This window comes from Lipophrys pholis, assembly GCF_963383615.2.
Source record: "Lipophrys pholis genome assembly, chromosome: 8".
Lineage (NCBI taxonomy): Eukaryota > Metazoa > Chordata > Actinopteri > Blenniiformes > Blenniidae > Lipophrys > Lipophrys pholis.
The window spans coordinates 17226744-17239331 of NC_137630.1; the positions used below are offsets into that span (position 1 = coordinate 17226744).

The window sequence follows — 12588 nt, forward strand, 5'->3', positions numbered from 1 at the left end:
CAGTAGTACGTTCACAGCAGGTTCAAGTCATAATTTAAAAAGGGGAATTTTGATCGTTTGGGGGCAGTCCCAAAATGTTATTTGAATATATTTTCTTTTTAGATCATTCTTTATCAAGCTTTCTATGTAAAATTAGGAGAACAGTTGACAGTTGACACTGCTTTTTTCTGTCATCTAAAATTGCTCTCTTTTTTGTACTTAAATCTCAGTTTTACATATTTAAAAAAAAAAAAGCAACAGAAACACATTATAAATACGATTTGAAAAAATGTCATATTAGGGGGGATAAATTGAAGACACATTTACGGAAGAAGTGAAAAGTGTTAATGTGATATAATATGTCTGCACGTCTGTCTTAAACATGCGAAGCTCGATTTTCCCACACTCGTAAACGCAATATTTGACGTCACTTAGAAACGGTTGCCAGCTTCTCCCCCGCTGCCGTAAAACCCTACACCGCTTGTCGTAAAACCCAATGCCGTAAAGCCTGTCTATGTCAGAGCAGGTAGAGAGAGAAGTGAACTCTTCTGGTCATAAATATCCCAAACCTGTCGTGAATGACACGTTTTTAATGTGTCCGGTTTTGTTTTTGCTGCATTCGGACTTGAATCGGAAAGATTTAACAGCGTTTCCGGCTGAGAAGAGGCAGAAAATGAGTTGATCTCCAGCAAAACAAGCTCGAAAATGGCAACATACAACACCGAAGGTGAGAGAAACAGAGCTTATGGAGGTGAAAATACACTCTTGAAACGTGAGATTAGAGTTATAATGCGTCACATTCATGATCTTACATTACAATAACACCCTGGTGAGATCACGCATGTCTGTTCTGTGTTTTGCCTGCAGGACACTCAGTAGTGGTGGAGGTGAGTCCAGATATCCACATCTGCGGCTTCTGCAAACAACAGTACAACAATTTTGAGGTTTTCCTCGCCCACAAGCAGAATGGGTGTTCCCTCCCCACCTCTGACACATCCGCACCAGCTGCCACAGGTAAGAGCCACAGGTATTTTAGTATTATTCTCACACTGTAAATCTGTTATATGTACTGCTGCCAGTACACACTTGTAAAAGAGATTATTAATCTCAATGTGGCTCTCCTGACTAAATAAAGGCTAACGACTGAATGAAACCACGCTGCACTTCTGCTTTCCTCTGCACATACTGGCCAAACCTTCACGCGCTCTCTGCTTCTCGTCTCCGGTCCCCCACAGATTCCAGCACCGAGTTTGTTTTCGAGGAGACCTACCAGACCTGTGTCATGAGGGGCGTGAAAAAGATCTTGACCAAAGCTCAGAAAACGCCTTCCAAAAAATTAAAGCCTGCCCTGACTTCAAAGAGACACAGCTGCTGTTTCTCTGGTTGGTGTTCATGAATGTAATGCGTTAGTTCTGTTAGCCAGTCAGTGGATGCACATTCTGGATTAACATTTCCAAGGTGCAGATGCTCCTCATACCTTTCCTCCCCCCCTTGTCCTGCAGGTTGCACTTTTAAGACACAATATGGCCAAAAAGACATGGAGCGTCATCTCAAAACCCACACCGGTATGCTCGTGCCTTTTTTTCCTCGTGTGTCCTTCTCAAGTTGATAAACCCATCATGAACATGTTTCTTTTTCTTCCCCCTACCAATTTTCTACCCAGGTGAGAAGCCGTTTGAATGCGAGCTATGCCACAAGCGCTTCAGCCGACGGGACAAGCTCAACATGCACAGTCGCTCGCACACGGGCGAGAAGCCGCACAAATGCAAACACTGTCCCTACGCAGCGGCGGACAGCAGCAGCCTGAAGAAGCACCTGCGCATCCACTACGACGAGCGGCCGTTCAAGTGTCAGATCTGCCCGTACGCCAGCCGAAACTCCAGCCAGCTCACGGTGCATCTCCGCTCGCACACTGGTCAGTAAAGCCCAACGTGACGGAGCAAGGTTGTCGGTTTGAAGGGGGCGGCATTCATCTTTGCTTAGACGGAGGATCACCTGCCTCCGTCTCGCCCGTTTACCTGCCTCCTCCACTGTTTCTCCACGTCCTCCTTTACCTCATCCATGAATCTACTCTGAGGCCGTCCTTCTTCTCTCCTTTGTCCAATATATCTACCTTCTCATCCAGACTCTCGAGATTTAACTCTGAGCTTCTCACCTCTAGCTGACCCTCTGATCTCTTCATTTATAGTCTATCCCGGTAACTCTGAAATCTTTATCCTTCCTTGTCTGAACACAGGAATATCTACCTCTGTTTCCCCTACTGGGTTGAGAGTCAGTACTCAAACCTTCACACTACTGTCTTTTCCTTTTTCTTACCGTCTTCAAACACGTCCCCCTTTTCCCTTCAATTTTCTTCGACCAGTTAAAATCCGACTTCTATGGGCGCTCTGTTGATCAACAGAGGAATGAGTTGTTGTTGTTAACCTCGGTGTAGAAAAACAAACGTTAAACAGCAGCAACACTGATTCCTCTCATTTTCTCTATATTATTATTTGACAGTACATCACAGTTTTCTTAAAGAAACTTGAATCTGCATGGTCAGTCCAGTGATTTGTTAGTAGCAATGTGGCGACTGACTCGCTCCTTGCGGAGATCCTATGCAGTGGCCTTTTGTTCATCAGCTCCATCTAAGCTCGGGGTCAGCCGGGGGCCGGAGACGATCCCGGCCGACACTGGGGGAAGGCGGGTTCCGCCCTGCTCAGGTTACCAGTTCATCTCGGGGCGAACACAGAGAAACAGACACATTCACACCTGCAGACATGTGGACTGGGGGAGGACTTCAGAATTGATTTATTATTGATATTTGCACTGTGCTAACCACTACACCACATTGATGTGAGCAGATTTGTAATCCAGAAAAGTGAAGCCGGGTTCTTAAATCCTCCAAACGTCTGCTTTCAGAATTTTTCAGAGTAAAAATGACACCGATTCAAGAACTCAAACACATTTGTAAACGTGTGTTTTTATCTCTAGGCACTTTTAAAGATGTATATATTTGCTCACATTTCTGTGTATTTTTCCATGGGCGTATATTAAAACGTAATATGAATATTCAAAGGTGTGTTTATCAGTCATACCTGGAGCAAAACATATGTTTTTTGATTCTGGAACTTTTGACATATTCTTGAACTCTTATCAAATATCAGATTTCCAGAAGCATCTGAATGTTTCACTCAACTTTCCGATGCATTTTGTACCTGTCAATAACTCATCTGTGAGGAAATGGTGGAATTACCGAAAAAATAGTCTTTCTTGATGAAGTGTGAATTAACCTGGTTTTAAAATGGAGACAGTGGAAAAGTAGAGCTCAAAGAAATGGTGAGATATTATGGTGAAAAGTCGTAGAACAAAACAGGAAGAGCTGTTGACTGACAGGATCCTCACTTGGTGGCTTTATGAGTGTTTTCTTGAGTTAATGAGTACGTTTGTGTTTGTGTCACTTCTGAAGGAGACGCACCGTTCCAGTGCCAACAGTGTGACGCAAAGTTCAAAATCAACTCTGACCTGAAGAGGCACGTCCGGATCCACTCGGGCGAGAAGCCTTACAAATGTGACTATTGTGAATACCGCTGCGCCATGAAGGGCAACCTGAAGTCCCACATCCAGATCAAGCACGGCACGGAGGACTCCTTCCACTGCACGCACTGCGACTTCAAGTGCACCAACAAGACGGCTCTGCGGCAGCACTCCCGGGAGCACCAGCCCACCCAGCCCATCCAGTGCTCCAAGTGCACCTACTCCTGCGCCAGCAAGGGGGCGCTCAAAGTCCACGAGAGGATCCATTCCGAGGAGCGCCCCTTCAGGTGTGACTTCTGCAGCTTCGCCTCCAAGCAGCGCAGCAACCTGGTCATCCACAGGAAGAAGTGCCACTCGGATAAGCCCGAGAAAGGCGCCGGCCTGGGGAAGGGAGGCAGGGGCACGGGGAAAAACAGAGGCAGCGACTCCCCGAAACCGGTCAGCTCCCGGTACCGGGCAAAGCTGGAGGCCGCCCGGGCCTTCTGCTGCGACTCGTGCGATGCCTCGTTCGTGAGGGAGGACTCTCTGCGGAGCCACAAGAAGCAGCACCGGGACGCTCTGGGGCTCTTCCAGCTGCAACTGTCCGCGCCCTCGGACTCCGTCAGCCTGCTTCCCGTGACGCTGTCGCATGGCAGCGCCCCGCTCCAGGTCCCCATCCCATCCAACTCCATGGCTCCCTACAGCAACGCCCAGCTCAAGATCATCGTGTCTCAGCCTCTGGGACAGGAGGGCTCCTTGATCCCAGCCAGTCAGGACAATCCCAGTAAGACCAGCATGGTGCTGCTCGGCCCAGAAAACCAGGACATCAGCTCAATGATCCAGCAGGTCAACTTGTTGGCACCGATGCAGCCCCTCGGGCCGGCCCACACCGCAGACGCGGCGCTCGAACCCCAGACCGTCATCTTGACGCAGCTGGGCCCCGAAGACGCCGGCAACCCGCTCCACCAGGCGCTGCTGCACACGGCCATCACAGCACAGGACTCCAGCAGCAGCCAGACGTTCATCACCACCTGCACGGAGCTGGAAGGCCTCAACGCCCTCATCCAGGAGGGCGGCACGGAGGTCACGGTGGTGACCGAGGGGAACGCCACCCTGTGCAAGCCGGCCGCGGCAGTGGAGGAGAGTGCCTTACAGTGCGAGGAGGGCGCCTTACTGGTGCCAAACATTAGCCTGGGCGGCCAGAACGTGGTCATCCACGGAGTCCCGCTGATCGTGTCCGCTCAGACGCAGCAGCTCTCGCCTCACACACTTTACTCCGACTCGCACACACTGGAAAGCATCCCACAGTGAGGGGCAGAATGGTGTGCGGTTCCCGAAAAGACGTTTTTACTGCATTATAAGCTATTTTTTCTGTGTAAAGCTAACCACTGACAAAACCAAACCGCTGCATTTGAAGACATCGAGGGTGTCAAACTCACCTTGTTCCAGTATATATATATCAAATGTCTTTTCATGAACAAAGTGACAAAATGAAATTAGTTCAATTCCAACATATCATTTCGAAAGATGAAAATCCCGTCAAAATGTCTCTAAACCAGGTCCTCTCTTTGCAGCATTGATTTTGTTTTAGAAATGCGTTGCATCGAAAATGCAAGAATTTATTGTTTTGATCCAAATCTGCAGCAAAATGTGACCTTCTGTCTGCAGCGGTGTTTCTCCTCAGGTTAATATCTGAATAAAGCCTGACACATCTTAAGAAAAGTTATTTCCACCTTTTTTTTAAAACTTCGTAAGCAATAAGAGAGATTCCTCTTAGCGACTGTTACTCAGCTGCTCCCATTACAGAAGAAAATAAAATAGAGAATAGGATTAGTGTTCTTGTTTCACGGAGATTTGACGTTTTCTCTCAGAGTTTTGACATTTTTGTGTGAATTTGTCACTTTCTATTGTCGGTATTCCAACTTTAATCTCGACTCAGTTGTTTTTTTCCTGCTCAAATTGTGACTGGGAATTTTTTTAAATTTTTCTTGGATTCGTGTCTTCAATCTGAGAATTCTGAGAGAAAGAAAGTCAGAATATTATGTATTTAATATGGACTTCTGTGTGTATATTTTGTGGGGGGGTAATCAATTGGTCTTGCACACCAAAAGCAGCTGTTATTAAAAGTTGGGACTTTAATTTTCTTTGTAGTTTTGTCACTTGATCGGTCATGGCAAAGGGCCGAATTGAACCCTCCTGTGGGCTGGTTTGAAACCCCCGACATAGATGTTACAGTTTCAGATTTCACAATAAGATTTAGATAAGTATTTGTTTTTGAGTAGTGTCAACTTTAACGAATCCATTTCATACTTTCATTTCTTTTCACCGCTTTAACCAACTCAGGGTCTGGAAGGCCGTGTATGCCATGGACAGGTCATCAAAGGGCAAACTCTCATTTACATCCGATTCAATGTGACAAATTAGCCTCAGATGCATGTTTTTGGACAGTGGGAGAAAATCAAACGTCACCCACAGACTCGAAGGAGCGCGCTCTGGGCAGTACACCACTCATTTTACATGCTCCTTCAAATGCCATTTAGTAGGAGAAAACGGTATTAAATCTATTTTAAAAGATTTTGTTTTGGTAAAATAAGGTTTAATTTGAAGCTGCAACAAAAATCTTAATAAAATCTGAAAGAAGTCATGAGATAAAACGAATGTCGTGCTATTTCTGTGTATGTCCGCCAGGTGGCAGCAGAGCCTAGCGTTATGTTGAACTAGAAGCTGGTGGATTACAGAGGGTCTATGACAGCAGGCTTGCAGGTATTGATCACACGTATTCTGGGAGTCGCTTTTTTTTTTTCCTTTTTTAAATGATTATTTTCAAATCTTCTTTCTGAAGCTGAAGTCAATTGTGGGAAAACGTTCAGCTACATATCAAGGTCTTCATCTCTAAAAGGCAAGTTGAGCTCCGGATAGATTTTCCACTAAAGTGCTCCTGTTCTGCTTGTTGCCATCTATTATTCTGTCCTCTTTTTTTTTTTCTTTTTTTTTTTTTACACTCATTCTTCAGTCACTTAGTATTTGCAGAGAGTGGATGCTGCACCTGAATATTGGCCTCCAGCAAACGGTTGATCATTGATTTCTTTCTATGTCTATGAGCACTAATTGCTCTGCTCATGCACACTCCACAGTTACCCCGAACAGAAGTGCATAAAGTGAACAGTGGCTAATGATAATGATGCTTTGCAGGTTTTACATTGAAGGTTGAAATATTAAGTGTTATGATGTGAGAGGAGAACTTAAGCACACTACATTGTGTCTTATATCGTATGCGACTCAAGCAGCCAAATAAATGACACAATCCTTAAATTCATAGGACTTAACTGATTTGCCAACTTAAAACTGGCAAGTAAGTCGAATGAATTGAGTAAAATGTGTTTATCCAACATAATATTTGTGAGTACCAACCAACGGAAGGAACTCCAAAGTTTACAAACTTTTTAAAATTATATGGACAACATAAAAAGACTTGATTAGACAAATTAAGATGTTTATGTTTGACTTAATTTTTTTAGTGCAAAGCTCGCATTAAAAAAAAAATCTCAAATTGGCAAAATAAAGTCCAACTAAATAAGCATTTAAAGATTTAACAGTAAAGCTATTTAATTAGAGAAATTACTTGAGGATTATAATCCTATTTGCCAGTTTAGACACCTTAAAAATTGATGCATATATTGCAGATTAAACCTACTGGGAGTACAGAAGTTTCTTCAACCTCTGTTTTTGGTGATAATCTTGTTTTACTCGTCTTAAAGTGCATAAGCAGAACGTTTATCTTTTCATTTAGTGTTTTAACAACAAATAAAAATTCTACTGTTGGAATTAAAAACTTTCAATTAGAAGTACAATGATATTCTCTCAAGCACAAAGAATGCTTAGCCATCACCCAAACCCTGTCCGTTCTTATTGTTTCATGTGTAAATACCTCAAAACTCATTTGTAGAATATATTTTTTGTACTCCTAAATATGCTCAAATTAAATATTTCCAGAGTAATGTCTTTGGAGTCGTAGTCTTGCATAGCGCATGTCCTTACATTATTCATTACAGTGATATCAGTGATAAACTGTGACTTCTGTGTAATCCCAGGGCCAAACTGTGTCTCCTCACCTTTAGGGTGTAACTGCACACACACACACACACACACACACACACACACACACACACGCACACGCACACGCACGCACACGCACGCGCACACACAGACACAAAAGTGAACTCTTGAAATTCTCTGTGCATGACGATGAGCGTTACGTGGGAAAAGCAAGACGTGCTCCCTGGTGTATCTCTTTGATCTATTATCTAACAGACTTCCAGGCTATAATCCCGAGCACCCTGGAGGAGGAGGCCAGCCCACTTCTCCCTCCCCATCACCACCGCCACCCGGCTCCTGCTCCCCTTGTGACATCATGGCAAGGTTAAGAGTTTTTTTTCTTGTGGGCTACAACATCTCTAGCACCTTTGCATGTGCTCAGAATTTGAAGCGCTTCCAAGAGCGAAATGTTGTTGTTGTTGCAAGAAACGATTGAACTCGTCTCAAATGTCATGCTTCTCTTTACAATTAAATTATAGTCTATTATTTGTGTGTGTTTTTATCAGTGAATACCAGAGTTTGTCTTCGTTGAAGGGTAGCAGGGGTTTTAAAACAGCCCTCTTGATACTGTATGGCACTTCTGTGTTCCTTCCTTCCTGTGTTTGAGATGTCAGCCTTTGAATGGGGTCATAAACGCCCCCCCCTCGCACCCCCACCCCCACCCCCCAAAAAAAGAAGCTATTTCCACCCACAGCTGCTTAAAGAAATCGTAAGTTGCTATACATTCCTGTTGGACATAAACAGATCCAGAAAGCACCAGGTGACAGAAGGACAACCAGCGTCAAAAATAAAATCGATTCAGTTTGTTAATATCTTTGATCAGAGGTGTTTATAAATCAGCCACTGAGTGCAAATGTTTTTTTGTTTTTTTTTTCTTTTCACACTAAGCGGCACCAGGTATTATCTGTCGCTCAGCTCAACAATACATTTCTGACCTTTGCTTTGTTTGCACGCTATTTTCTATCCCATCAGTAAATGGGCATTGAATGCCTTAATGAAATTAACTGATTGGCAAAGTATTGATATGGATTTGTTTTTCCGATGCAGGCATGTGTTTTTTTTTTTCCCTCCCACTGTGACACTATTGACATCTTAAGTGAGTTTTGATCTCTCTGCACGCTGGAGGCTTTTATCTTGTCTGTGTTTGATTCTTCTTTTCTTTTTTTTCTTTTTTTGTCCGAGCGACAGATATTCAAGATGATGGAGCTGTTTGATCGGCCGTTTACAACCCAGCAACAATAAGACACCTTAATTTGCCTTTCTGAATGCAATGTGATTATTTGTTCAGACATTATGAGGCTATTGTAGTGTTTAAAAGTGAAATCAATAGCATCACTTGAGAAGAAACTCTGGTTTTAAGGTTACTTTGCCTCTGCTTGAGGTTGAATGTTTCATTATACAACTTTTTATTCTGTTTTAAGGATGTTTCACACCAATTAAAGCAGACAAAGCTGTGATTATTTGGCTAAACAGCTAAAAATCAATCAGAATTTATGTTAGTTAAGCTTATATTCCTGAATAATGTGCCGTTTCACTGCCATGTACCCTGCCCACCACTAGTCGGCGCTACAGAGCCGTCAGATATCAAACCTCCACAACGAAGTTCTCTAAGAAAACAAGAACTATAAAAACAGTTCTTCTTCTTCTTTAAAGAATTTTCCTCGAGGGATTAATAAAGTGATTCTGATTCTGATTTGAGGAATTAAAGAGACGTCATCTCGCGAAGCTAGCTCAACTTGTCAAAACGTTCATCTGGAAAATGAAGACAAACTAGCGAGTAGTTGTGTCTGAAATAACAACAAAATTGCCATATAGTCACTCCATTAGCGTAATGCACCGCCACATCAACCCAAGTATTTGTGTATTTACTTGCACCAAAGGAAAGCTGCTGCTGCTGCTGCTAGCACTGCCAGCTAGCAACGCTCAAGCTAGCTTAATGCAGAAGTCGCCGTACACTAACTTGTGATTGTTAGGTCCCATTTAACCGACAGGGTTTTACTGAAAACGTATCGTCTTTGCCTTTTTGTTTCCAAAAACGTTTGGCGTTCACATAGCAGTGTTTTGAAAAAGACGTCCGTTTACATGAAAATGACAGAGACGATGAAACTATGTAGATTTCCTATAGCGCCCCAAATTGGTGCAATGCAATACAATTAAACGTTAATACTGGACATCATTAATGGCGAGTACATGTACATTTGTATGGACGGATGACAACGTTGTATTGCTATGACAGGCGACTCTCAACTAAAAACCATCAAGTTCCAGGAGATTATGGGATGGGAGTCCTGACATGTGGACACACTTGTTGTTGTTCATCTACTCATGTGCAGAAGAACTTTTTACTACAACCTTGGTGTGCATGCACAGGAGCAGTGTTTCAGAAAAATGATGCTGTCCCCCTGTTTCTACAGAGAGTCACAGCGTTTTTCTTTCAAAATTTCCACTTCTGGAGAGATTTACAAAAAGTTGCACTTTCAGTGGCTCTGAGCACCATTGTCACGTAAATAGGGCCCCCAAAACACAAATCTTTTCAGTTTTCAGTTGAAAACATTGTTGTGTAGACTTGGTCTTAGACAAATTACGGGCAGTTGTTGCAATATCTTTGAAATCGTTGGTTTTTACTGTGTGAGGAGTTCACGGACTGTCATCCAAGTCTCGTCACCTCAAACAGCCTCAAAAAGCTTTTTGCCTGGAATGATGTGCATTTCAGTGGTAAAATAGCAATACTTCCGATACTACATATGTCTGTTTTTGGATCGATGATCATCATCAAAATGAAGATTAGACACCCCTTAAACTCAAATACACTTTTTATATTTGTACTGAAACTGTAGTTTATTTAGGCATTTATGAATATTCTACACTAAAATTAAAAGCTGCAAACATCTTTAACCATTTTCTCAGTTTTACTGTTTTTGCACTGTCTCTTGTCATTTTAGATTGCTTTGTTGTTTTGCTGCTGTTGGTTGTTTTATTAGATTCAGTGTTTTGGAGGGTTTCTTTCTGCCTTTGTAGTATTCTTTTTAGCCAACTCCACCAGATGTCTTGGTTGTTATTGCCATGTAAGGTTTAAGATACAAATTTAAGCATCATTTTTACCCATTTTAGGTTTTAGACATTCTATCCACTTTAAAATTAGAAACATGATAAGAACTACTGCTGTAGTCCTTAATACAAAGTATTGATATGGTATCAGAACGTGTGTATCATATCACTATGATATCATATTGTTTTTGTCGATAACAGCTCGTGTTCTTTCCCTGTTAGCTTTATTTATTTCATTCCTGAAGGCGTCAGCGGCCTATGTAGGTGACGTAAAGCAGATGTGGCCAACTGGTGGCCCATTGGGCCACATGTGACCCCTGTCTGCCCACAAGATAATTTCCAATGTGCTGCTGTAAGGATGATCATCTGATCATCTAATTGATATCAACTATATATACAGTTTTTTTTAAAACACTGTGAAACAAAACACAATTCAAAGTGGAGGTCATCAACTGCATGTATGTAGATTCACTAACTCTCATTTACAACCATTCACTTAGGTCTTTATGGTAATTTAAGTGTTTGTGGCCCTCACCATAAATAAAGTTCCTTGACTTGCAGGTTAACGTTGTTTTTTTTTTTGTGGCGTCTTGAAGTGCGCCATAGTGGCTGTTAGTTTTGATTCAGTTGAAATCAACATCATACTATGCTATTTTGAGGATCTTCGGTGTTTAAGAGTGTTATTCTTGTCTATTTTTATCTATCTGGGCTTGTCAGCAGGCATTACTCTGACAGGCCCTTTTGTTGTTGTTTCTTTAAGATTGAAAGCAGAGTTTAAAGCCAGTGTTCAGAGGGGAGGGGCAGGGAAAAGTATCATTTTGAGCCAATAGGCAACAGCCAAGGCACCAAAAAGCCCGTAAAAGTCCTTTAGTGGACAAAAGGCCGCTACAGTATCTCCTGCCCTTCAACACACAGCTATAATAATGTCCTTTATTCCTGTCTGACAATGCTGAGTGTGATCTTGTGAATGCAAATAACCAGCTATCAGCTTTTGTGATTCGCTCACAAAGACATTTAGCCATTGTTTTCCTGCCTTGTTTCTGTGCCACTAACCCCAAACAAATGCATGTTTGCATGGTTTTGGCTGTGCACACGGTGCTGCGTGTTGAAGCGGGGGAAACAATCGCCCGATTGTTTTCTTTTATTCCATATTTTTTTTCTTTGTGGGATGCAAGTTATGTTGGGAACACTGGGCTGAAGTGTTGGTCTTGGGCCATCAGGTCTGGCGGCACGGTTGCGGGATTTGTTTTTTTATGCTGGGTTTTGTGACAACCTGGGATCGTTCTCACGTGTCAGCACGTTGCTTTGTGTTTCCTCTGTCCGCGTTCTCATCGCTCACAGAGCGGCACGGTCACTTTTTGTTCCACATTTGTTTTCATCATGAGCGTTGCTAATAAAGCGTGATCTCCTTGATTTAACCTACTCATACACAAAACCTTAGTTTTCGTACAAAAACAGCGGAGGTCAGCCTACACAGTTCATTTCGAAATCAGTCCCTATATTGTGGTATTTTGCCGTTCAAAGCAGCTGCACAGCCAAAGAAACTTATTTATAATTGTAGAAATTCCACAAGTTTCAACTGATGGCTTTGAGCAAGTGAAAATATTTTCTTCGTTCGCACATGCCTTATCCTGAAAAAACAAACATGATGGAAATCTGATCTTTACACACACACACACACGCCATTGTTTGTGTCTGTGTGTGTGTGTGTGTGTGTGTGTGTGTGTGTGTCTGTGTGTGTGTGTGTGTGTGTGTGTGTGTGCGCGCGTGCGCACGCTTAAATCTGTGTTTACCTTAGCTGCTTTTAAAGTGTTTAATGCATGCTCCTGCCTTCATTCCTATGAGGTGGGGGGTGAGATGTAGTGTTTAGTGGATGTGCAGCAGGTAAAAAGCAGTGAAATCAATGTCAGCATTCAAAAGAGTAACACTCCTCTTTCCAACTACTTCTTTCCATGATCATCCCCAGAAGAT

General features: G+C 42.8%; 1 protein-coding gene across 1 annotated transcript; it reads left to right on the forward strand.

Moving 5' to 3' along the window:
* The first annotated feature begins 462 nt into the window (after positions 1-462).
* On the forward strand, positions 463-6122 carry zfp64 (zinc finger protein 64 homolog (mouse)). Its single transcript, XM_080468801.1, has 6 exons — positions 463-706; positions 847-993; positions 1215-1361; positions 1482-1544; positions 1643-1894; positions 3428-6122. Exons 1-6 carry the CDS (start codon positions 685-687, stop codon positions 4783-4785), a joined length of 1989 nt encoding a protein of 662 aa, XP_080324927.1. The 5' UTR covers positions 463-684; the 3' UTR covers positions 4786-6122.
* The last annotated feature ends 6466 nt before the right edge of the window (positions 6123-12588 follow it).